The sequence below is a fragment of the Phytophthora sojae genome (genome assembly GCF_000149755.1).
Source record: "Phytophthora sojae unplaced genomic scaffold PHYSOscaffold_4, whole genome shotgun sequence".
Lineage (NCBI taxonomy): Eukaryota > Oomycota > Peronosporomycetes > Peronosporales > Peronosporaceae > Phytophthora > Phytophthora sojae.
The window spans coordinates 2813191-2838540 of record NW_009258118.1 but is presented as its reverse complement, the minus strand read 5'-3'; the positions used below and the strand labels follow the sequence as shown (position 1 = coordinate 2838540).

Below are 25350 nucleotides of genomic sequence, written 5' to 3'. Positions count from 1 at the left end.
TGTATAGCGAATTCGCTCTATCCAACGAATTGGAGGAACAGATTACACACACCGGAATACTCGCCGCGGCCGCTTTGGGATCTGGGCAGGCAGAGGGGGAACAAGAGCATCGCTAGGCAGCTGAGGCACATGCTCCAGCAACCCCCATGGATCCACGGGTGCGTACTCCGGCTTTATGCTCGCAGCAGCGTCCGCTTGCGCAGACGTTGGCGCGGTGCGACCGACAAACACATTCGCTGCGCCGAACATGTTCATAGGTCGTGGTAGCACCGACCAAACACGTCGCTTAAGCTCGTCCGGTAATTGTAGAGCTTCCACAAGTTCCTAAAAAGTCATTAGAACCAAACGTTAGTCATCACACAGGAAGTACACAGCGCATAGGCGTTCACAGAGCACTTACAAATTGCTTGTCGTGGAGGACAGACGCGTTGACGACTGGAATGAGGTCCAAAATCCAGCTAAAAAGCGAAAGCCCAGGGCCAGTCGAGACAACTGACGTTCCTAGCAGCGCGAACAAAGTCTTCACGATGCGGTCACGATAGCAAATGGTCAGCACAGCGTGCTTGCTGGGTCCGATCACGCCAACGAGCTGCAGCCGCACAGCCAGTTTGCAACGCAGTCGCCGAAGGAAGAGACTGTTACGCAAACCAGGTTCTCCCGATGAGGATTGCTGCTGCTTGTCGTAAAGCATACACCCCTCGTACAGCCACTCGAGCTGGGCAGCCAGCGACATCATGTAGCGGGGCAGAAATGCATTGCCTGGTGGAGTGCACATGATGCCACCCACGAGATGCACAACTGATGTAGTGTTCAGCTGGCGAGCAAACTTGTCCGGGAGCGTGTGCTTGACGTCGTCCTCCAGAATCTGCAGGATCTTCGCAATCACGGACCCCATTGCGCGCCTGGAAATGCTGCAGACGGTTGCAGCGTAGAGGGATGCCACCGCTGAGTCTTGGGCCTCCCGAGCAGCCTCCAGCATGCGAGCTTCGCATGGGGTCAACGCACTCTGCATAGCGGCAACAGTCATCGGTAGTGCAGGAGTCGGCGCCTTCTTCTTAAGACCGTCGCTTGGACCTGGTGTACCCCCGCGGTGCTTGCCCTCGCCCCCCTCTCCGGGATGCACATGGTGAGGTGTACCATACAGCTTTGGAGTCGCAAGGGGGGACGACGATGAGAGCGTGGTGATAGTTGCGGAAGTAGTTTGGGGCACTGGCACGGTTGACGACGTCGTAGAGGATGATGACAACGAAGTCGATCCTACCCCAGGAGGCGGGCGCGAGCTGCGCTTGAGGGTTCGCAGCACGATCAGACTCGATAGAATCTCCGTGGCACTGCTCGCCTCGTCGAATCCCAACTCCAGCTCAAGGTCCTCCTCGTCGGCATCTTCCTCTCCATCTGAGAAGTTGTTTCCAAGCAGACTGCCGCCGAAGGAAAGGTCTTTATCTCCTTGAGCACCGAGATAAGTCTTGTTGTCGGTGAAGCCATTGACTGCGAATGGAACCACGCTCTCCACAGCTGCTCTCTTGGTGGAACGCGTCGACAGTTCTCCTGCCGGCGCCTTTCGTTTATTGGGTGCTGACTGCTGCTGGTTCTGTGCCTGTTGGCGTTGGTGTCGTGTGCGTCGCTTGGAGCGCTTGACCTTCTGTTGCTGCCTGCTCATCTGCAAGTCTAAGTAGATGGAGCCGCCACGATGAAGCGTCCAGACGTTCATCTGATCAATGATCTGGTCCACCTTGAGTAGTTGCACCTGTCCATTGCCGTCTTCTGCCGGCGACGTCGGCGGCCGGAAGAAGTGCGTCAGCAGCACCGCCGTGTGCCACTGCTTCTTGTGATACACCGGAAGAATGTGCTTTTCGCGGGCCTCTTTCGTGTCATGGAAAATCGTATCGCGAACGATGCCATCCGATGTCAAGTTGAACAGTGTCGTGCTTGCCAGTGTGCCACGTTCCTCACGCTTGCGTAGTAAGAAATTGTCTTCCATCTGATACGAAATTTGGCACAACAAGAAGCACAGTGGAAACATCAAGCACGCCGGCACTTGGGTGCGGAGGAAACGCAGGTGATACTTGGTCTGCAATGTTGTCACCACAATTGGCCGTGAAAAAGAGGTCAGAACGATATATAACCAAAGCGAAGAGCAACGCGCAGATGTGACAACTCACCAGAGGCTCGTCGAACATAACCACCTTTTGGGGATCAAGTAGCAAATTCTGAGGGGGTTCTGAAAAGAGCTGGAAAACGAGCGCCATAGCCAAGAGTTGTGTCGGCAGGTTCGGCGGTGGGTCACGTGAGGCACGACGCTGGTAAAGCAAGACAAAAGAGAAAATGAGCATCTAAACCGTGACCAATACAAGGGAGGAAAGTACCGATGAAGTTCCTTACCAGTCGCGGGAAGAGCGGAACAAGCACTAGTCGTAGCACCTGGGAGAGATCTAGCACCTTGTGCACAACAAGAGATACGAGAAAACTCTTGAGGCCGTACTGCAGTCGATCTAGGCGGCCCTTCTGGTTGAGCGCGAACGCCTCCTTGCTGTTGTCGGCATTCAAGAACGGGTTCCGCGAGCGCTTGGGCGTATCACTCCCGGCGAAGCCTGGCAAGACTTCCTTTTGCAGCCACACAACCAGCGTGTTCGAGAACTTCTCATTGAACTCCTCACCGTTGTCAGGGTGCTGCTCCACGACCTCACGAATAAGGCGCACACAGCGGTGCACGTAATGCGGTGTAGTGATGGGCCGCTTGCAGTTGGACTTGATGCGCGCGGAGATGTTAGCCATCCACTTGTCCATGGCTTCGGTAAGCACAGCCCGGAAGAAAAATACGTAATTAGGCGTGCGCCGCTCCCGCGTGGCATTGGCGTTTGTGGAGCCCACAGAGGACGACGTCATGCTCATATTGATAGTGGACACTGCGAAATCAATCGCGCTATCACGGCACTTGGCCTCTGCAGTAGGGGTAGCCTCACTAACCACCTCCTGCCAGGACAAGCTCGCGTAATTGGGTTCGAACGCTGCCACTGATTCAGTAGATGTAGCGTCTTGACTCATGCTGTTAGGGCTCTGCAACGGCGTGCTACTGCCAGCGCCAGGGGTCGCTGGCGTCTGTTTTCCGTCGGCGCCAGGGCCATCAAAGGCACGAGCCTGCAGCGCTTTGAACGACTTCGCTAGAGCGCTTTTTAGCTCCGGGGGCAGAACTTCGCGGGGTGGAGGGATTCGCACGATCGGATTTGTCGCCTCCAGTGACAGCTCCTTATTCTTTTGGCCATTTCCATTCGCTCCATTCCCATTTGCCGCGGCGTTTCCATTTACACCAGCTGCAGCAGCGTCCTGGTTCTTTCGAGCGGTCTCTGCAATCGGCTTGAGCAGAGCAAACGGCAAGTCCAGCTTCGCGATTTCTTTCTTCTTGATATGTGCGTAATACATTCTGCAGAAGAACTGAGCCACGTTGCCAGCCTTGTCGTCAGCATTTTTGGGGATCCGATGGAAACGGTCCACGAAGGACTGCAGCAAGAACGGAATCTGGTCGGTGGCGCAGAACGCTAGCTCGTGACGTTCAATCATCGCCAGAACCACATTCTTCACAAGGAAGCAGGGCGAGCGTCGCAGGAAGTGCACCAGTACCTCGAGCAATGCCAAGATGTCCACAATTTCTAGCACCAGGCACACAAGCCGCATCACATGCTCCACACTGCCATAATCCGAGAATCGAAAGAACGTAGCCTCTTCGTAAATGTTGTGCAAGAACCAGCGCGTGAACCGACCCTTGTCGTGGCCGCACATGGTCTTCACAGCTGAAACTAGCTCTCCTACCTTGCCCTGGTATTCCACTTCCTTCATCACACGACTGGTGTCCCCCGAGCTAGCGCTACCAGCAGCAGGAGTTGCACCTGCAGCACCTGGTGTCCCAACCATCGGTGTATCGTTAGCCTGGCCATGCGTGTGAAACACGTAGATGCACAGTGATTGGGCGCGTTCAAGTGTCTTCGAGTAGCTGAGATGCTCGCGACGCAGCTCCATAACTTCAAGCCAACGCAGGTAGTTCACTTCGCCATCGTAGCTGTCATCCGGAAGCATGGGCACACACGTCGGTAACGGGAATGCGCTACGGGGCAGCTGCCATAGGTACAACTTCAGTCGGTCGCTCGAGGAAAGAAGGTGAATATCACTCGACTTGTACCCCCTTCCAGGTGAACACTCGATGTTGTAAGCTGTGTGAACCACGGGCGCCGATTCCTTGCGCTTGGCGATCCCATTATTGCCACAGCCTCCTGCCGCAAGAGTGAGCAACGGGCTGTTGCTCATACTGGCTGCTGCTTCATTACAACAGGACGCGAACTCGACGAAGCTTGCAACACTGAATAATCGCCGCCGAACCAGTAAACAGAAAAGCTCGATGACTTGTGTGACTTCAGTAATGACCTTGGGCTCATAACGGTGCAGGAAATTCTGCAGCGCGCTCTGAAGAACTAATTGGTGATCCTTTGGTCCGCAATGAGGAAGCAGCCCTTTGCTATAGAGCAGATTTCACGATACATAACATGACCGTTAGTAGACCTGGATTGCACAACAAAAAGGCCTTTGGGTCCAAGCACTACGTACCTTTTGCCGTATTCTAGAAGCGCATTGCTGTGCATCTCGATTAACGCAAGCGCTGACAAATACCGGTACTCCGCGGGTCGCTGGTTCGTAACTGCCCATTCACACACGAGAAAGAGTGCAGCTACATCGACCGGGAGCTCTGCTGGGGACACACTACCACTTGAGCTTACAGTGGGAAGTGGGCTGAATACCTCGCTGTATACGCGGTGCAAATCTGAGGTCGAGTCCACACGATGGAAACGATCTAGGGTCTGCAGGATCTGTGCCTCGTTACGCATCGTCGCTGCAAGAACCTGACCTCCACCCACAGAGCTCAGCGACGGACACGCCTGCTGTAGTCGTAAAATACGACCAGCAACCTCTCTGTTCTTTCGCTGGCAACGTTCGATGCATGCCTGAATAGCGGTAGCCCCATATGCGTCGCGATTGAAAAATCGATCGGTGAACACGAAGGCTGGCCATAGCGGAGATGCTAAGCGTGCGAACCATCAAACGGTTAGAGCATTATTCTGTTTCCTCGCCAGTAACAAATTCGACACAACGTACCATTATCTTCAAGACGGACGAGCACGTCATTCCCATTCAGCAAAATATCACGTAGCAACTGGCACAAAGCAACCAGAATCTCCTCCTGGAGTGCACTTCCTGTAGTTTCTGCGGGCACAGGTCGACCAGGCGGCAGCAGGTAGCGAAGATGCTGCAATACTGTTTTAACCAGCAACAGCACGGCATCCGCGGACAGCAAAATTTCTGGTAGCAGCTTTTGTACCACAGAGATTAATTCCATGATCCCGTTCACCCCGAGGGCCAAAACAGCCGAGCACCGGGTGCCATTCGACCGCGACCGTGGAGTGAGTGATTTTTGCAACAGCGACAATAAACCATCAAAATAATGCACCCGGTCCAGTAGCCCCATCTTGAACTGATACTCCGATAACTTCAGCACGTATGACCACTTCTCGTGCCACGTCAGTGGTGATGGTGGAGACATGTCCACTCCACCGCTGTTAGGAGCCGCAGGGACACCTGAAACAGCTCCAGCGTTTGCTGTTGCCGGTACTTCACCATGCCGCAGCCTCGGTACCAATTGCGCGCGTTGTGCGAACCCTCCACTACCGGTTGTCGGAGAAATTGCCCCCGCACTGTTGTTCCCAATTCCCTGGGTGCTATTTACTGCAAGTCTAGAATTCTGCGGACCGTCCTGCGATCTGTTTTCTGCCCCTGTTCCAGTATCCAGCGCCGCCTGCCGTGCGATTGAGTGCAAATAATCGATTAGCTTGTCGGTCCACCCTTGATTCCGCCGTTGGTTCCGTCGCGGGCTGAAAAACCAGTCACCAGTCCGCAAAGCGCTGTCTCGTTCCAGCTCCCGCATTTCCGTGTATACTACATTAATTCGCACAAACCACGTCGCCTCGGCATATCCAGGTCGGTACTTCACCACAAACTCCAGCAAAGGGCATTTGGACACGCCCGGAACAGCTCGCCACTGCTTGAACGGAACTCCATAGGCCTGCGTAAGCTCCGCTGCACTGCGCGCACCACTCGCCAGCTCGCTCATCCAGATGTGGCTCGTGCGGTCATCTATCCGTCGCACGTGCCGCATCAAATAATTCGTGAACGCGCGCTGCACAGCCGCAGTCGCCGCCACCGCTGCTCCATCTTCAGCACCAGCAGCGGCGGGTGTGGCCGCATCCCCACTTCCACTTTTACCGTCCTCCGCGCCGTCACGTAACCGGAGAATCGCGCGCGTGGCCCTCGTCAGATCATCAAAAATGGCCAGCTTCTTGTCCGTGAACGCCGAGTACTGCAGATGCCACTGCTGGTTGAAGCCCCTGGGCAGCGGGCTCACGAACGCCGCGTTGCGCAGCGCGTGGAAGCGGAACTTTTCCTCGGGAAAGTTGGCGTTCGTCGGGAAGACACTCGGGAACATGGCCAGCTTGTCTGTGATGTACGGGCGCTCCGGGTCCTGCACTCGACAAAGCCGTTCATCAGCAACAAAAAAAGCCTAGGGACTGAAACCCTACTGCACTTGAGACCCTAATTGTTCCTCACCTTCATGTACTTGACGTCCATGCCGACCACGCGCGTGGCCGCGTCCGCGGGCGTCAGGTCGTTGCGGCGCGCGCTCGTGCGGTGCATCAGCAGCAGGTTCTTGCGCTCGCGCAGGCGCACGGCCGGGCTGCTGCCCGCCGCGAAGGAGCTGCGACTGCCGCCGCTGTTGCGCCGCTCGCGCGAGCTGCCGCCCGCGTCCCTGGAGCGCGAGCGCGGGCGGCTGCGGCCGTCTCGGTCGCGCTCCCTGTCGCGCTCGCGGTCCCGATCCCGGTCCCTGTCCCGGTCGCGCTCCCGCTCGCGGTCTCGGGACGACGCGCCGCCCACCGAGTTGGACGAGCCGCGGCGCGGCAGCCCGCGCCCCGAGGACTGGTAGCTGCCACTGCCACTTGAGCCGCCGCTGCGCCCGCCGTGGGACGACGACCCGCGCTCCTTGTAGGCGCCTCCACCGCTGCCGCTTGCGCCGCCGCCCGAGCCGCTGCCGGAGCGCGCGCCGGCCTTGCCCGCGCCGTCGCCCGCGTGGTAACTCTCCATGACCCACGCTCCAAGCGTCTCCGCAACAGGCCAAATGTAAGCGCCACACCTCTTTTTATCGGCCCCCCTCCGCGCCACACCAATGGTACATCATGGGCTGACTTGCGTGTGATTGGTGGAGAGTTTTAGCTTACGAGTTTTGTGAGGTCTTTTCGTGAAATTTGACTGGGGATGAAGAGGTTTCTTAGCTAAAGAAAATACCGTAAGACCAAGCATGCTGCTCGATCAAGAAGAGATGACGTATGTAGTTCATACATGAGCTTCGACTGTGGTTCGGTAGTTCGTACGGATGGGTTACGTTGCAAGCTGGGTTTCTGAGGGCAATGTAGGATTGTACTTCGAAGTACGACTTACTCCATTTTCGGTCGATGGTGGCCAGTCTATTGTCAGCAAGTACTCACGCATGTCGTCTACTAGTACACTAGTGGCGTGCCTCTTGGCGCCACGAGATATAGCTAATTAGTACCTCTTCGCCCAGCACTCGTGGTGTCTACTAAGCTGCCACCAACTTTTTTCACCGCGCGTGTACTTGTGTTTTTTTGCCGAGTTTCAGATCCGCCCGTTGTGTCGCGTGCACCGAAATTTCATTGAAATATTCTGGCAGATGCAGATTGGAGAGCTCATTGTCCAAAAAGTATCCGAGATGGCGCGAGGCGAGCGGCAGCGGCTGCTGCCTCGCGAGGAGGACGGCCTGGACGTGGAGCTGTCGGTGCGAGACGCGCGCCCTGCGGCCATATCGACGCCCAAGCGGCGGCCTCTGCGGACGCAGCGCACGCGCTCCTGGGCCTCGCTGCGCGCCGACGTCTGGACGCTGCTGCACTACCGCACGTCGCTCAAGCAGCGCTCGGGGCTGCAGCGTGCGTCTTACGTCTTCGAGGTGTGCGTGCTCGTGCTCATCACGCTCAACGTGGTGCTGGCTATGTATGTGTCGGCCTCGCCGATTGGCGCTGAGCGTACGTTGAAGCTGGGGCGGTGGAGTGGGAACGGAAATGACACATGCACCCAGTGCTGACAGCGTATAACTGTTTTGGTTGCAGCGGTGACGTCGTCCAACTGGTACGAGATGTTCCTGTACATGTCGACGGCGCTGTTCACGGTGGAGTACCTTCTTCGACTCTGGTCGTGCGTTGAGGACGATCGATTCCCGCATCCAATCTTTGGAAGGTGAGTTTGCTGACGGAATGGTCAACTCGAACATACTGACGGGGGAGTGACCGTGTTTCTGTTGTCTAGGCTGAAGTGGATGTTCCGGCCCATGTCTTTGATTGACCTCGTCGTGCTGCTCCCGTTCTACCTCGAGATCTTGCTGGAGAAACAGTACGTGGTTTTATTGAGGTGATGCAAAGGTTGATGCGTACGATAACTAACTCTGGCGATGATTGATTTGTGCAGAGTGGCTGTGTCTTCACGCGGTGTGCTAACACTGAGAGGCTTTCGACTCTTGCGTATCATGTCGTTTTTGCACCTGGAACACTCGTACCAAGCTATGAAGAATCTGCGCGAGATTTTCGCGCTGAAGAAAGAGGAACTCGGCGTCGTGAGCTACATGACCATTGTCATTGTGCTTACTTCCTCTACAACAATGTAAGACACTCGCTGTTTTGCCTTATTTCTGCTACCCCTGACTCCAGTCTGTATCCTGGGGTTGTTTCCTTAGCTTCTTTCTGGAGAACCCGGCACAGCCTGAGGTATTCTCGAGCATCGGCACATGCTCTTGGTGGGCAATCGAGACCATCACGTCTCTCGGGTATGGCGATATCGTCCCCATCACGGCAGCAGGCCGGGCCTTCTCGTCTCTACTGGCGCTCTGGTGCGTGATGACCAAACGATGTGGATCTACTCTCGATGCTAACTTACTGCCCCTCATTTGTGCTGCGTGCGTACAGGGGAATTATTCTGTTTACAATTCCTGGTAAATGCTCTAATCATACATGCCAGGGTGGTGAATCAACACTCACTCGATCGTACTTCACGTTCATAAATTTGCAGGTGCCATACTCGGAAGTGGCTTCGTCGAAGTCATGCTGAAAAAGCAAGAACTTAAGAACGAGCAGGCGATGGAAGAGTCGATCCGCATTTCACTCACTCGGGAGCTGCGATCGCTCAGCTCGAGCACCATTGCCTTTACTGGTACGTTCGCCTATTCGATTCTGCAGTTACTGTACTTCTGGATATTTACACACGTGCTGTCATGCCAACACAGGCAATCTCGACTCGCCGAAGACAGACTTGGATTCGCCTTCAGCGACGCCGTCTTTCGCAGTGCCGCCATCATCCTTCTCCACCCCGCACAACTACCCGTCGTTCGCCGCTCCTGCGCCTCCGATCGTGCGACTTCAAGAGCAAGTCGACAGGCTCACGGCAACGCAGGTCCAACTCCAAGCGCAATTGAGCCGCCAAGAGACTCAATTGCAGGCAATCATGACACTACTGGAGGAGTCTCTAGCCAAGACCCGTCCAGACGAGCAGACTATTCCGCCTTTCAGCGCCATCGTACCACTCGAGTAGGCATGCAATCGAAGTTGTAGTGCTGCAGACTCTCAGCTAGACATGGCTACACTCTCAAAATGTATCCATCTGTTCTGTTTCGTCCAATGAAACCGCTCAAATTGATTTCCTTGTCATTGCTGAACTTGCCAAGCGTGATGCAGAGTGCGCGCTCGTCTTCCGCCTGTGCTGCTGCTGCTAGGAGCTTATGTGCTAACGAATATGCATGCAGACCCCCACGAAGAGAAGCAGAAGGCGCTTCTGCAGCGCATCACAGGCTCCGTGGCTCGGCTGCACGAGGTGCTCAAGGAGATCAACACGCAAATCGAGGTGCGCCGCGTTCAGTTCCCATCTATTATGTATTGTTCCCCATTGCGTTCTGTGTGCATAATGTCTCTTATATAAATTTCCCTGTGCGTGCTTCCAGAAAAGCGACTCGTTCCGGGAGGAGCTGGCGTTCACGTGCCAAGTGTGGAAGGGCTACGAGAGTCGCGTGCAGTCGCACTGCGATACGGCCATCGCTGCTCAGCAGCAGCAACAGCAGAGACGGTAGTCAGCGAGGCACCAGCAGAAAGAATCGTATCTACACTGCAATTATTTTTTGTCATTTGTTTGACGGTATTTGCAACTCTTTGTTGTTTTATTTGCGGGCTGTGGGGGCAGCTCCAGTTGTTGGTCTTGTGGGCGACAAGCCTGCGGCTTTGGAGGATTTATTGGCTGCGTCCAGATCCCGTTGAGCCACAAGCTCGGCGGCACGTTCTAACGTTTGCCAACGCTCGCTGAAGCGGTTGCGGATGTTGCTCTCTTCGACGTCCAGCTTCTTCTGCGTGTAGCTTTTGACGACTTTGTCAGCGGACTACAGGGTCCAGTGTCCATTTCAAAAGGTTAGTAGGAAGAAATACGTGACAAAAGGTGCCAGGAGCGATGCTAACCTTTTTGCCTGTCTGCTTGTGTAGGGTCTTTGTGGAGATACTCCTTACCAACGTAGTGACCGCGTCGTGGCGCTCTGCGATCAGCGAGGACTGCTCCTGCTCCCACAGCTCCTCCAACGCACTCTTAGCTTCATCTCGCCCTGGACATTCATCAAGATAATGTCTCTCTTGTGAGTAAAGGGCAATGGTGCAAAACAAAAGCCGCAGTAGTTCGTACTCTTAGTTGAGACTGCCACCGTGTAGCGTAAGTCGAGCAGAAGCTGGTCTTGACTGGGAGTAGCTAGTGCTTTCTGTGACTGCTCTTTTAAGCGAGCTTCAGCGACATACGCTTGGCTGAATGCCGTCACGTACGCTTGAACAAGGGGCTCTTTGTTCGCCTCCACTTGAATCCATGTCTCCAGAGACTTTTTATCCACTGGACCAGAAGGCTGTTCCGGTATTTTAGGGGAATGTGTATCTGTTGCACTCAGTGAAGATGCTGAGCTCGAGGACAGCTTGCGAACAGGACTCCCCGATAAAATGTTGCTTCGAGACGGAGAACTCCCTGGTTGACCGCGGATAGCTTGAAGTCGGTTCGCTGCTAGTTCAAATACGTCTTTGTCTCCGCTGAGTATTTTCGCCCTCTTCTTGCTGGCACTTGACCAATAGCTAACCCCCAGACTCTTTGTGCGTGCCCTTGTTTGCAGGTCGAAGATCGGTTTGAACAAATTTGCTTTACTCGTGCACATCGCCAGAAATTCGTCTGCCACAAAGGATAATAGGATAAAGACGTTAGGCGCCCCCCGTTCATACCTTTTCGGTGCTTACTAATACGAACCAAGGGTAATTGCTCCGCTATCGTTTGAAGTCATGGATTTTAGCTGATTCTTCACTATACTGGGGAGATTTTCTGTGTGATACAGGAGACGAAAGAGGCTTTCGCACTCGGCAGCATCGAGAGTTCCGTTGTGATCATCGTCTGGTGCGAAGAAGAATTATGTAGTTAGGCCTACGTCATCGTAATAATTTGTGGCCGCATGAGCATACCGTAGAGCCGAAAAACGTGAGTATAAATGTCTTGAGGGGACATGGTGCAAAAGTTCCACAGGTTTAATACGAAGTCTACACAGAAGAATTAGTGTCATAGCCAGTGGGACCCCCAGGAAATACGCATTGTGGGCACTACCATCAAATGTGACACCTCGAGCTGGAGTTTGCTTGCCCAAGTTGCTAAACACAAGATCGGAGAATGTTGTGTGCGATAGCTCGAAAAACTGGTGAAATTCTTCCAAGTCGATCGATTTACTTCCACTGTGCAATGTAGAGAACACGAGTGAGCGTATTGAATCCGGTGAATCCTTTTGTGTTCTTACTCTTTATCCATCGCAGCGAAAAGCTGGTAAAACTTGAGCCCCGTGGTCGCTTTGTCGACTGCAACCAAGCCGTGAGCTCTCAAGCAGATTAAGTAGAACGACTATTAACTCGAGGGGCTTCTTACTCTCGAGCGCTTCGATGGCTGCAGCCACCGCTGGATTCTTCATTTGAATCGCATACTGCTCTTCCTGCTGTGCCTGAGCTTGGGCACTGAGTTTGCTGTCGCTGCTTCCCATCCACCACCCGTATATCGCTTTGAGTGGACTCAAACAGCTCCATATCTGTCCGTCATGAATGTTGCAAACCTATTTTTTCGCTCACTGAACTCACCTATCGTGCTGCTATCCTTGCCTTGCCAAGTACACGAACCCAAATACACATGAGCTTCTGCCCCTATATCTGGAAGTCCGCCAAGAACCGTTATATTGAGAAGAGCACCGCTGTTTGCACAGCCAACATAGACTCAACCTGGGGTGCATGTGCTCACTTGGACTATCCTCTTGGCTCCCTCCAACATCGGAGGAAAACTCACTGCAACGGCGGCTCGAAAACTTGCGTACGCCGCGTAAGTTCGAATTGCTGGAAGGGGACGAAGCCGTCATGTCTTCGAATTCGTTTGTGAGCAGCATCAGCCACATTGTCATCTCGTCAAAGCCCGGCGCTAATAAGGACTCTGACGACCCGGACGCCTTCCGCTCCGTCCAGTTCGGCACGAACGAGCAATCGCAAATCTTCCCGTCAAACGCTGTCAAGACAGCCATCTACACCGCGTACAACTTTTTGCCCAAAAATTTATTCAAGCAGTTCACACGTTTTTCCAATATTTACTTCCTGGTGATCACGGTCTTGCAGTTGCTGCCCCAAGTGACGTCTTCGAACGGGGTGCCGACCATGGTCGTCCCGCTGATGTTTATCATCGTAGTCAGCGGCGTAAGAGATGTCATGGAGGACGTGCAGCGACATCAAGCCGACGCCGAGCAGAACAGAGCCCAAGTGCAAAAGTTCACCTTCTCCGATGGAAAAGCCAGGAGCTTCCACCCCGCAACGTGCGAAGAGTTGAAAGTTGGGGAATTGGTTCGGGTCGGAGAGAACGAGGAGCTTCCTGCCGACATCGCTTTGGTCGCGTCGGGCTCCCCAAACGGCCAATGCTACGTGATGACTGCGAATCTAGACGGCGAGTCTTCATTAAAACCGCGCTTCGTGCAGCCGGAGCTCTGTCGTCCTCCCTATCGCGACTGTTTTCCCAGCGATGGCCAGCAATTGACAGCTCAAGCGACGACGCTTTTGTCCAGTGTATTCATCGAGTGCGAGCCCCCGAACCGATCGATCGACAAGTTCAAAGGAACGCTGGTGCTATCGGAGACTCGCTCTCTAAGCTTGGATATCTCGCATGTGTTGCTACGAGGCACGCATCTAAAAGACACGCCCTGGGTCATCGGCGTGGTCATTTACACGGGAGACGACACGCGTGTGCGCCAGAATGCCTCCGAAACACCCATCAAGGCCAGTTGGCTGAGCCATTTCATCAACCAAATCACAGTCTGGATTGTGGTCGTGCAGGTCGTCATCCTCATTGTCGCCGTGGTGGTGGAGGCGCAGCTTGTGGGCTCATCAAGCGTACAGCGCAACCCGTTTATCCCTGACGAAATCAAAGACAGCACGTTCGTGGACTTCGTGTGGCTCTTCCTGGCGTACATGCTGCTCTTCTCCAACTTTGTGCCCATTTCGTTGCAAGTCACAATCGATTTCACCCGCTACTTCCAAGCTCGAGCAATTACGAATGACCCAGGCATGCGCTTGTCCCCCAGCAGTCCGTCCTTCTCTACGTCTTCCAACACGGTAGACAAGAAGCACGTCGTCTGCGTCCAGTCTTCCGAGCTGAACGAGGAGCTTGGGCTTGTTGAACATATTTTCACCGACAAGACGGGAACGCTCACCTGCAATCGAATGGCCTTCCGCTCGTGTCATGTGGATGGGGAGACGTTCGACTTTGATGAGAAAGATGGCTCGCTGTTGATCTTGGAGAAGGCTGTTCACGAGGTTATCGTAGGTGCATTAAACCCTGAAGAAGCGCCAGACAAACCATCACGCCGGAGAAATACGATCGCTCTGTCGTCCTTCCCGTTCAAGAGCACGCCCATGCAGAGGTTCCTCATCAATCTGGCTGTAAACAACTCCATCTGGCCTAGTGCGTCGTCCACGTCTCAAGCTTCGACTAAGTCCTCAAAGCCTGTGAAGAAGGAATACGCAGGTCCGTCTCCAGATGAGCGCGCGTTGGTGATTGCGGCAGCACAAGCGGGTGTGGAGCTCTGTGATCGCAACAACACGCGAGTTGTGGTGCGCGTATACGGTAAAGATGCTGAATTGGAGATACTTCACTTGTTCGAGTTCACGAGTGACCGTAAGAAGAGCTCGATCCTGTGCCGAGAGCCGTCCGGGAGGATCATTCTCATGACGAAGGGGGCAGATTCCGTGATCATGGAGGCGCTGAGCGAGTCGGCCAATAAACCGAGTACGGTGCTGCAGGCGAAGGAGCAAATGAAGCTATACTCCGCGAACGGATTACGGGTTTTGTGCATTGCTGAACGCGAGGTGAGCGCCGATGAGTATCGCGCTTGGAACGCTCGCTACTCGGCGCTCAAGAACAACACCACTCGGGGGGCATCAGAGGAGGAGCTAGCGAAGATCATTTCAGAGCTCGAATGTCGCCTCACATTCGTCGGAGTTTCTGCCATCGAGGACAAGATTCAGGAAGGCGCCCCCGAAGCGCTAGAGAAATTCCGAGCCGCCGGCATTAAAGTCTGGATGCTCACGGGCGACCGAGCCGACACGGCTACAAACGTAGCGCACGCTGTGCGGTTGGTTTCGGCCGATATGAGACTTCTTCGGTTATGCGAGAGCTCGAGCTCGTGGATGGAAGGATCGAAGCAGGACGCGATTGATTTCCTCGAGAAGGAGCTGCGAAGAGCTCGTGAGGAAAGCGAACTGGGAGGAAGTGACAGTAATTCAAGCTCAATAACGTTCAAGAGTGGAGCAGTACCGCTGCCGAAGGCAAGAGCTGGACTTGCCCTGTTGATTGACGATACGGTGGTCGAAGCTGTTACGGGCTTTGGCATCGAGAAGGAATTCCTCGAGTTATGCATGGAGTGCGAATCTGTGCTCTGCGCTCGCATCAGTCCGAAGCAGAAGGAGTTGATCGTAGGGATGGTACGCAACTTCTGCCCTGACAAGGTTACGCTATCGATAGGTGACGGTGCAAACGACGTTCCGATGATCCAAGGAGCACACATCGGAGTTGGCATCGCTGGTGAAGAAGGACATCAAGCCTCGGACGCCAGCGACTACTCGTTGCCAGCTTTCAGATTCCTACAACGGCTTTTACTGGTACACGGCCGTGCCATGAATCGGCGGATCGCAGTGCTGACGTTGTACGTGTTCTACAAGAACGTGCTGCTGGTGCTGCCGCAGTTCGTGTACGGCGCTTACTGTCTTTACTCCGGACAAAGCACGTATTTCGACACGCTCCTGCAGCTGTTCAACATTGGCTTTACGGCACTCCCGATCCTCGTCTTCTCCATCAAAGACGACGACATCTCGGCACGCACGGTGCTCTTCTACCCAAGACTCTACCAGGATGGGTACCACCACGTATTCCTCAACCGCAGACGCTTTGCGTACTGGATGTTCGAGGCCGTGGTCGGTTCTGCTCTGATCATCTTGGTACCTGCAGAGTTATTGCCGCTCGCGCCGTGGTCTGGAACAGGAAGAGACAACGATTTATGGGCACTTGGCATGGCCCAAAACCTCGCGGTTGTAGTGCTTGCCAGTGCACGACTACTCCTCGAAGCGACCAGCAGTTCCAGGATTCTGCTGATACTCGCTTCAGCCTCCGTGCTCTTTTGGTGGGTCGTGACGTTCGCCATCTCCTCCATGATAGCGTTCGGACGGGAGTTCTACGGCATCCTGTACGTCGGTGCCATCACGAACGCACTCCTCCTCACGTTCTTCTGCTGCATCACCGGGCTGACTCCAGCGTTCTTGCCGAAAGTGTGGCAAGTCTTTTTCGCGCCAGACCCACGGACAATCTGTCGTGAGCGTGACCAGCTCCTGGTCGACTTCTCCAAGAAGAAGAGCCACGAGACCATTTTCCCCATCGACCAAGAAGATACTATCTAACCTAAGTTGCATTCAGCGTAAATAGGCCACATAACGCTAGATGTCGGAATTGAAAAGCGAAACAATCAAGAATAGCCCCCTTCAACCTCACTCCAAATGCAGTTTTTAGCTTTCGTGTCACGAAACGACTCGAAACGGATGACGGATAGTCCACCACAATATTGCGTTGAGCCCGTCCAAGGCAGGAGTGCAAACGGCGACAGCAGCCGAAGCGGAGCAAGACTTGACAGGAGGCAGCGTGAGCGGCGTTGGGCACTGGATGACGTGGTGGAGCAGAGCGTCATGAACCAAAACGGACCGCCACAAGTCCATACTTCCATGCCCACCGGACCGCAAAGTTCACTCGCCAATGACGCGAGACCGAGTATCCCAAACGCCCACGTATTCAGCAAGGTTGGGTCTCGCAAGACTTCACGAGTCGCGCCTGCATCTGAGAGCGAGAGATTCCCACGGGGGTCCCACTTTGAAGAACGTCGGGGCTCTACCAGCACTCCGATTACCCCTCTGGCCGCCATGGATCGAGCAGCTACGCGACGCGGGTCATTCACAGGCACGATTCCAGTACCCAGCCACGTGCCGCCTCGGTTGGGATCCGTTGGACGAATGCCCTCGACGTCTTCGATGATAAATAACCCCCGAGGATCAGCAGGACGAATATCCCAAGAGGGGAAAGTTCTTCCGGGCTTACGAAAGCAGCGTTCAGCGTTAGCCTCACAACCAGGGCCCCCGGGACCACGCTTACGGTTTGTCATTTGGCTTTCACAGGTCTACCATAACTACAAGCGGCCTCTGAGCTTCCTGCTGGACCCTCCGATTCTAGACCCACGCAGCAACGAAAAACTCGCGTGGGACTCGATAATCATGCTCGTTGTGCTCTACAGTGCCGTGATGGTGCCGTTCCAGATGGGGTTTCCAGAGGTTCAACTGGGCTTTGCAGTGCGGGTGGTAGCTATTTTCTCGAATATCTTGTTCTTTCTGGATGTGGTTCACAATTTCTTGGTCGGGTTTTACCCGGACGACGACGAAAACATGGCTCGGGACCGTCGACTTATTGCGAAGCGTTATCTGGCGTCGTGGTTTCTGCCTGATGTGTTGGCCTTCCTCCCGCTCGACTATTTTCTCGTCCAGTCCACTGATGCCACGTCAGGTATTGGCAGCGGAGAAGACGACAGCATCTCGAACGCACAGGTTCTCTCGCTCCGGCTTGCAAGACTAACGCGACTCCTGCGCATTACGAAGCTGACTCGGTTGATCAAGTTGCGCCACTTTGCCGCAAAAGTTGAAGATGCGTTCGATTTGGACGCTGTTTTGGCCAGGCTTACGCGGCTTATTGGCCAAGTGCTGCTGGTGACGCACATCTTCTCGTGCTTCTGGCATCTAATAGGCTATACCACAGAAAATGAAGGTCATACGTGGATGAAGGACGCTATGGTACAAAATGACAGTGTCAGTGAGCGCTACATTTACAGCTTCTACTGGGTCGTTGCCACAGTGTGTGGAGTGGGCTACGGAGACATCCACGCAACCAATAAAAGCGAGAGACTCTTCTCAATGGCCGTCTCAATTGTCGGCGCAAGCGGATTTGGCTTGATCATTGGTAGCCTGACCAAAATTCTCGAGAATTGGCACCGTGAAACAACGACACGAGCGCGGAAGCTCAGCATGGTGCAAGCTTTCATTCACAAGAAGCGCCTCCCTCGGGCTCTAAAGGTTCGACTCATGCGATATTTCCGCCACTATATCGCCAAGACGAGCGCGTTTGATGAGCGTGAGCTGCTTTGTGAATTTTCGCTTTCTTTACGGGGTGAGATTCTCCACGAAACTTATAAAAACACGTTTTTTCGGATCCCAGCGTTCAAGCGGCTCAGCACCCAGTTCGTGCTGGATATGGCAATGTTTATTAAGCCCCTCATCGTCGTCAACGGAGACGTGCTTGCCAGAGAGGGCTGTGTAGGAACCGAAATGTTTATTCTCAACACAGGTATCATTGAAGTACGACGAACCCCGCCCGAAAATCCTGACTGGATTGTGGTCCTAGAAATTCTTACGGAGAGGGGCGTATTTGGCGAAGCATCGCTCCTTCAGTACGCTCCGCATGCTAATACTTACACAGCAAAAGCTACGAGCGATCTGTTCACTCTACCTAAAGAAGATTTCGACCATCTCATTGAGGAATTCCCAGACGCTGAGCACGCAATGATCGACTATCACGGCGAGAGGAGTGCAATGTACGACCTCGTCTTCGAGCAGACAGTGGCTCGATATCGCGTGTTCATTGTCTCTCAAAACAACGACCCCGTGTCTGGAGTTGCCGGTCTCGAGAACTTGTACCCTACGTTGACTGTGCTGCTCGATGGTGTTTTGAGAAGTTATCGTTCGCTGCCACTCCCCCTTCTGCAATCTCTCGATCTCCAGTTATCTATGGGTGTATCGGTTTTCAACTCGGCAACAGAGAAGATGAATATGACTTGGCTTCTCTCTCAAGATGCCAAGACCACCAACGCAATGTCGAAATGGCAGCTCATCAAGTGGAAGCTGCTGACACCGATCAATCCGTTCCACTGGTGTAAGCTTGCGTGGGATATCTTCACCAGCATTCTTCTCGGATACTGCGCGATCGCCATCCCGTACGAAGCTGCTTTTCTTGGGGACGAAGGTACTACACTGAGCACAGGCATGGACGTTATAGTCGAAATTGCGTTTGCCATCGACATCGTCATCAATTTACGCACTGCCGTGGTCGTCGATCTGCCTGGTGAGGGCCACACTGCCGTTATTGAGCGACGCACCAAGTGGCGCGAGTATGTGCGAGGTTGGTTTTGGATGGACTTGCTGTCGGCACTCCCCATCTCGGTAATTGTGGCAATATCAGACGAAACGTTCCATCACATGGGCGCGCAGTCGTGGGTCTTGAGCTTGGTGCACTCTCTCCGCTTGCTTAAGCTAGCGCGTGTGTTCAAGTTCATCCATACACTCCAGCGAGAGGAAAGTTCGACAGCGTTGGGGGCGGCATTATCCACGCACCATAACATCGCCCGCGTGATGCGCTTGATGTGCCGTGTAAGCTTCATCGCACACACCCTGGCATGCGGCTACTTTTTTGTTGCACGCGTAGCACGGGATGCGAACGAAGGACGGACTATCAGATCGTATTTTCCTGACGAACAGAACTCGAATGGCGATATGTACGTTTACTTCCTCTACTGGGCCGTGACGACCATGACAACGGTGGGGTATGGAGACAGCCCGCCGCTTACAGTTGCGGAAGTTGGCTACGTTTCCATCGGAGTCCTCGTTGGCGCCTCAACCTTCACCTATGTCGTGGGTACACTCTCTAGCGTGGTTGAAGAGCTGAACGAGGCTTCGGACACGTTTCGCACTCGAATTGACCACCTCAAAGCCTATCTCCGTGAACGAGGAATCTCTGGACCATTGGCCGACCGTCTCCGCCGCTACTACGAGTACTATCTCCTACAGCGTGACGACGAAAATGAGGAAACCATTCTATCGGCGCTGTCAGACGATCTCCGTAGTCAATTGGTGCTGCATTTGAACCGCGATGTCGTGAGTAAGATCGGCTTCTTCGCCACGCAAGATGATGCGTGTGTGAGCTACCTCATGGGGATCTTAGATCCTGAGTTCTGCACCCCAGGCGAGTACGTGTTCAAGGAAGGCCAGGTAGGCCGTCACATGTATTTCCTCGTCAAAGGCGCGGCCGAAGTAGTCTTCAAGGCTGGAACGAGCGAGGAGCAGGTGGTTGCAACGCTGCTCGAGGGGAGCTACTTCGGTGAGATCGCGATGCTCACGCGCTCCAAGCGAGCTGCAAGTATTCGAGCCAAGACGTACATGAGCCTCTTCGTGCTCAGCTTGCACGGGCTCGATCGAATCTCGCTGCACTACCCGGAGATGGCTCACAGCATCATCCAAGAGTTCCGCAACAAGATCACTCACATCAAACGGACATCCGTGAAGCAGCTAGGCTCGCTCGTTCAGGAGGATGTGAAGCAAGCACGAGAGCGTAGCGGGCTGCTTGCTGCCCCCGGTTTCAACAGTTCCGGTAATGCCATGGGTGTAGGATCGGGCAGTGAGTCAGAGTTGCGCAGTACGCTTGGGGAGTTCGAAGCCATCTTGGGCCGCATTGTCGAGATCTACGGCGGAGGCGACAGGGGTAAGCGCAAAGCCCTCACTTGCGTCATGCAGCACTTGCACAAGTACGAGTTTTCCATCGACGACTTCCTCCAAGCCGCCGAAGAGCTCAATTACTCGCCTTCCCAGCCTCCCATCCCAAAAATCAACGCGTATTCTGCCTCAGCCAGTGCAATGCTCAACAGTCTGCAGCTACGGATGCGCCGTCGGTCATCGTTCTCGTAGACGTGCAGGTGCTCATTATGCAGTAGTATGAGCTATGGCAGCAGAATAAAAAGTTTTGGCCTCTGTTGTATTCCACTCAGAGTTTCCCTTCATGTCGATGTATTTTCGAGGAACTCGACAGTATCTACACCTCGTTATCTCCCTCTGGCTTAGCGACGAGCACCACGACGCAGATCAGACGAGACCCAGGCCACCAAGGCGTGGAGAAGCTCAGCATCGTGCTGTCTGAGCTGCAGATCTGCTTCCGACAATGTCTTTGCACTACTACCTGATTGCTGAGCATTGGCATGCAAACGCTCCAGGTGTCGGATGAACGTAGCGTGAAGGCGTTCTCGCAGCAATGCGAGCCAACGCGCTTCATCCGCACTGCCCAGCTCGAACACTATCCAGTCGTCCAGCACAAGAAGCCACTTACTTGGCACCGCGGAACCATCGTCGTCAACTTCTTCGTCAGCTTTTTGCTCTTCGACGGTCTGCGACTCCACGGAGCCCATAAGTAGCGCCTGCAGCAAAAGTGACGGGAGCTTGGTACCGTACTTAGCGACACGCGTACGCTCCGACTGCATCATTTCGTGATACACCAGCCACTCGTCGGGAGGACCAATGTCGTCCTGCTCCGATGCTTGCTTCTTCTTGTGCTTCTGGGGATTGGCTATGCTCCACGTCACCATAGACGACCCGTCCATCTTCACTTTCACCTTCTCTTTGGAGGTCCAGTTGCGGCTCACACCGCCGGAGCGAGTAAACAACGCGTTCGGGTACATGCCAATACTCAGAGCCATCAGGTAGGGGGCAACACTCTCCACGGTAGGAGGAGTCCTTGACACTGGGGTCGACACCAGTTGAGTCGCAGGTGAGAGACCCATCGATTCCATGTCTTGGTGCAGCTGCTTGTAAATGGCCAGGAGTTGCTCTAGCGTCTGCCGGTGCAACTTGTTCCGAGCACAGAAGGCGTCCTTTGTCTTGAATGAGGAGCGCGCTCGTGCGTCGAGGTAAGCCTCAAACGCCTTCCACAACACAAAATGGTCGCTTTGTAGGATGAGCGATGGCGGGGACCCATTTCGTGCAAAAGCCTTCTTCGAAGCGTCCACCTGGCGCTGCTCTTCAGGTGACATGCCGAGGAAGCTAATGAAAGGGTCTCGATATCCGCTCAGTGTGCACGTGGTCTGCAGGATTGCGTCGAAGCAGCCGAAGGTGTGCCCCCATAGGAGCAGCTTCGCCATTTGTACAGCCACTCCACCCGAACAAATGTGTCCAAGATGCCAACCAAGGAGTGTGAGTGCCTGGTTGCCATTTCCACTGTTTGCGAGGGCGCGCATGTCTTCCAGTCGCTGCAACGAGGCATCAATTGCAGTCTCGCTGGGCGCATCCATAGCTTCCAGCAAGAACTCCTTAGCATCGCGAATGTGCAGCTTCTTCTCTAGCTGAAGAAGCTTAATCTGCAGCAGCAGCTCCTCCAACGGCGTGGTCAGCAACTCGGGCAACATAAACTCCTTCATGGCGTTTTCGTATCGTGCCTTCGAAAAAAGACGGAAGCAGATACCGGCACGGACACGGCCAGCACGTCCTGTGCGTTGCACACAGTTCGCGCGTGCCACCCACGTGGTTTGCAGTCCCATTACGAAGGATGAACTCGAGGTCGCAGCAAGGGCATGCGCTTGCTTCGACTTGCCACAGTCCACAACAAACACGACATCCTCGATCGTAAGACTCGTTTCGGCGATGTTGGTCGCCAAAACCAGTTTTCGCTTTCCATGCGGAGGTGTCATGAATGCGCGGCGCTGCTCCTGAGCTGACAAGCGCGAGTGGAGAAGAGCAATCTCGTACGTCGCTGCCGTTGCCGGTGAGTTAAGTAAGGCCCGTTCCATAAACGAGATTTCTTCCCACCCAGGCAAGAACACGAGAATGGCTCCTTTTCCATCATCATCCAGTGGGAACGTGCGGTTCACAAGGAAGAGTAGCTGCAGCAACAGATCGTAGTCCACTGCTTGATCCTGCCGCAGAGCGTCTAGTTGCTTCATGTAAGTCGAAAGCAGTGCCTCCTTCGCAGACTCGTCGATCTCACTCAGCGCGGCTTGCAAAACGTCTCCCATAGCAGCAACAGGAACTGCTATGGGGGTGATCTCAGGCTCCGGAGTAGGTGCAGATCCAAAATCCGCACTAGGTTCGCCAAAACAGGTTGCCACGTGCATACCGAATGCCTCCTCATCAGCAATACCTGAGCCACCACACAACGGACATTCCAGCCCGTTATTCGTTGCTCCTCCAGTTGAACTGCTGGAATCGCCTCCAATACGACCGACTCGTGAGTCATCCATAATAGGCAACGGTGAGCTCCGGTCACTCTCCAGCAACGCCAACACGTCCTCCAGGAAAAGCGTGGTCACAGGAAAGTTGGTGCCACCGACCATTTGCAACACGGGCGCTGGGAAGTCAGGTTGAAAGTACTGCGAGAATTTCTCCACTTGGATAGTAGCACTCATGAGGATCACCTTGAGGTCTGGTCTCTGCTTGAGAATCGACGTCTTGATCAAAATCAGCAAGAAATCCGTGAACTGGTCGCGCTCGTGCACTTCATCCAAAATGATGTGCGAAAATCCACGAGCAAGTGGGTCATTGTTGAGCCACTTCAGCAGCGTTCCCGTCGTACAGAAAATGAGCTTGGATCGCTTGGCGTCAAAAGACGAATCGAACCGAATCGCATGCCCCACCTCCTTGCTATCTTCCCCACGCGGCCCTGATCGTTCGCGCGCAACTCGCTCCGCCAGCGAAATCGCACTAATTCTTCGCGGTTGCGTGCAAATAATCCTCGTCTCCTCTCCACGTCCGCGAGCCAACGCATCATCCAGCAGAAACTGCGGGATCTGCGTGGATTTACCACAACCAGTGTCTCCCGACAGCACGACGAGCTGGTTGCTCTCCACGAGCTCCAAGATCTGCTCTCGGTATCCATACACCGGCAACCTGGTGGCCTCAACGGGCGGCGTCCTCACGGTCTTGACCCCCTCATGCCCCTGACCCCGACTCGGAAGAGGCTTGAAGAGCGGTGCACCGCCTCGTCCTTGGTGTCGCTTGGGCACGGAGGCCAATGGGCTCAAGTCCCGCGCACTCCACGGGTCGAGCCCGGCGTTGGGGGCTGGATACCTGGTCATATATTCCCTCACAACGGGAGGGAACCACTCCACGGTCGACGCGTTGAGCGGCGCGGCCGGCAGCCGCAAAGAAACCTCCTGCATGGCCGCGTTCTTCTTGACCTTGGCCACGTGGATGAAGCGGCCGGCGCCCTTCTTGCCCGAGCTCTTGGAGAAGAGGCCGTACTTCTGCGCCATCGAGTGGATGTAGCGCCGCTGCGTGATGTCGTAGCTGGGAGGGAAGCTCATCTCCGACCGCTCGCCGTCCTCCACCAGCGCCTGCAGCGCCGCGTGGATCTCCATGCAGAAGCTCTCGTCCAGGCTGATGGCGGGCTCCGACGACGACCCGCCGCGGTTGCTGGAGCCTGGCGCGTTGAACCCGTTGGACGGAGGCCCGCGACCTCGACCTCGACCGCGGCCGCCACCTCCGTCTCCTCCTCCTCGACCTCGCCCACGGCCCCGGTAGCCGCCGCGACCGCCTCCGCGAGCTCCGTTGCGCTGCATGTTTTGGATAAAGGGAAAATGTGATGCAAATCGGATTCGTTATTTTCAAAATAACGTTTTTATGAAATATTGCGAGAACGATTAGAATATCGTGTCCGTTCAAGGAAATTAACAGCTAAATCTTACAATAGGAGTTGCCCAATAGTATTCCGCAATGTCATTAACACCAACCCTCCCTACTTAGACGGAATATAGGTCAGGTGTACCGCATAACTGAACTCATAATTCGCAGATATCTCTTTATTCACACCTGGGCTGACACATAAACTACACACCAAGAAAGTACATGCCCATACAAATCCTAGTATATTTCAAGGTGATCCCTTTTCATGTTGATGCCGCGTACACAAATAATACTCAATTCAATGTTTCTGGGGTATGAATAATGAGTTCTGTTATGCGGTATATACAGCGGAAATGTATGGAATACTGCGGAACGCTATGAAAATTGGTACCAACATAAAGTACATTACTTTGTTATCTTTCATGTGGCAAAGTTTCGTGACTGCACCTTCAGTTCTAGCGTAGATAGAGCTCCTTGTAACTAGCTATATCGGCCACTCGACGCATTCTCGAGCTCGAGTGGCCGCGACGTCTAAGCAAGGTATCTCGACCCACTAACCTACCCCTGTATGTATTATATCACGTAGACTTGAAGTACCCTGATTTGTGTTTTTGATCGGCAATCACAACCGCCTCAATAAGGGGCACTACTGCAGCACAATTTTACCATGAAAGAGCTTGTTCTTCATAGTTCAATAGCACCAAAGAAGTTGTAATGCATATAGAAACTAAAATCGCTGTTATCCCCGAAGTTACTGTTGTTTTTGGTACATGGCATGCAGATAGAGAATAGAGATTTCAGCAAGTGTGCCCAACTTTTGTTGGTCGGCCTCTACTTTGTACATAGCAGACACTTCAAGACCTTGCTTAGGAGTTGCGGCCACCGACGCGGGGGTGCCGTGTTTGGGCGAAGTTCTTGCGAATAATGCTATCCTAAGCTTCATTCACGTAGCGGCATGCATCTAGATCGAACCCAGCTTTCTAAAGATGTTTTTCAATGATAAATTGGCCAATTACCGCACTTAAACTTACCCAAAAACACCCGGCCAAACGGCCCTTTTGGTCCTTCTCTATCCAGAGGACCTGTGTTAATTTATTCAATCAACACACTGTATATTATACTTGTTTGAGAAAGGCCAACTGTCGCCGAAACA

The 25350-nt window shown here is 54.1% G+C and overlaps 7 protein-coding genes across 7 annotated transcripts; 4 read left to right on the top strand and 3 right to left on the bottom strand.

Moving 5' to 3' along the window:
• Window positions 1-42: 42 nt before the first annotated feature.
• PHYSODRAFT_502733 (hypothetical protein) lies at window positions 43-7179 on the bottom strand (the record flags this gene model as incomplete). Its single annotated transcript, XM_009528173.1, has 8 exons — window positions 43-324; window positions 401-2071; window positions 2163-2300; window positions 2383-4507; window positions 4597-5068; window positions 5143-5655; window positions 5794-6562; window positions 6649-7179. 8 exons carry the CDS (start codon window positions 7177-7179, stop codon window positions 43-45), a joined length of 6501 nt encoding a protein of 2166 aa, XP_009526468.1.
• Window positions 7180-7822: 643 nt separating this feature from the next.
• PHYSODRAFT_503258 (hypothetical protein) lies at window positions 7823-10071 on the top strand (the record flags this gene model as incomplete). Its single annotated transcript, XM_009528172.1, has 7 exons — window positions 7823-8100; window positions 8413-8496; window positions 8572-8763; window positions 8837-8989; window positions 9066-9091; window positions 9169-9309; window positions 9899-10071. The coding sequence occupies 7 exons, from the start codon at window positions 7823-7825 to the stop codon at window positions 10069-10071; spliced, it is 1047 nt and encodes a 348-aa protein (XP_009526467.1).
• Window positions 10072-11572: 1501 nt separating this feature from the next.
• On the bottom strand, window positions 11573-12187 carry PHYSODRAFT_499595 (hypothetical protein; the record flags this gene model as incomplete). The annotated part of the gene is made up of 3 exons (XM_009528171.1): window positions 11573-11888; window positions 11951-12008; window positions 12076-12187. 3 exons carry the CDS (start codon window positions 12185-12187, stop codon window positions 11573-11575), a joined length of 486 nt encoding a protein of 161 aa, XP_009526466.1.
• Window positions 12188-12551: 364 nt separating this feature from the next.
• On the top strand, window positions 12552-16127 carry PHYSODRAFT_314779 (hypothetical protein; the record flags this gene model as incomplete). The annotated part of the gene is made up of 2 exons (XM_009528170.1): window positions 12552-15777; window positions 15838-16127. 2 exons carry the CDS (start codon window positions 12552-12554, stop codon window positions 16125-16127), a joined length of 3516 nt encoding a protein of 1171 aa, XP_009526465.1.
• A 1416-nt stretch (window positions 16128-17543) lies between these two features.
• Window positions 17544-17852, top strand: PHYSODRAFT_416202 (hypothetical protein; the record flags this gene model as incomplete). The annotated part of the gene is made up of 1 exon (XM_009528169.1): window positions 17544-17852. A coding segment is annotated over one exon (309 nt), but the record flags the coding sequence as incomplete, so codon positions are not given.
• A 1311-nt stretch (window positions 17853-19163) lies between these two features.
• On the top strand, window positions 19164-20036 carry PHYSODRAFT_417114 (hypothetical protein; the record flags this gene model as incomplete). Its single annotated transcript, XM_009528168.1, has 1 exon — window positions 19164-20036. A coding segment is annotated over one exon (873 nt), but the record flags the coding sequence as incomplete, so codon positions are not given.
• A 611-nt stretch (window positions 20037-20647) lies between these two features.
• Window positions 20648-24133, bottom strand: PHYSODRAFT_314777 (hypothetical protein; the record flags this gene model as incomplete). Its single annotated transcript, XM_009528167.1, has 1 exon — window positions 20648-24133. The coding sequence occupies one exon, from the start codon at window positions 24131-24133 to the stop codon at window positions 20648-20650; it is 3486 nt and encodes a 1161-aa protein (XP_009526462.1).
• Window positions 24134-25350: the final 1217 nt, after the last annotated feature.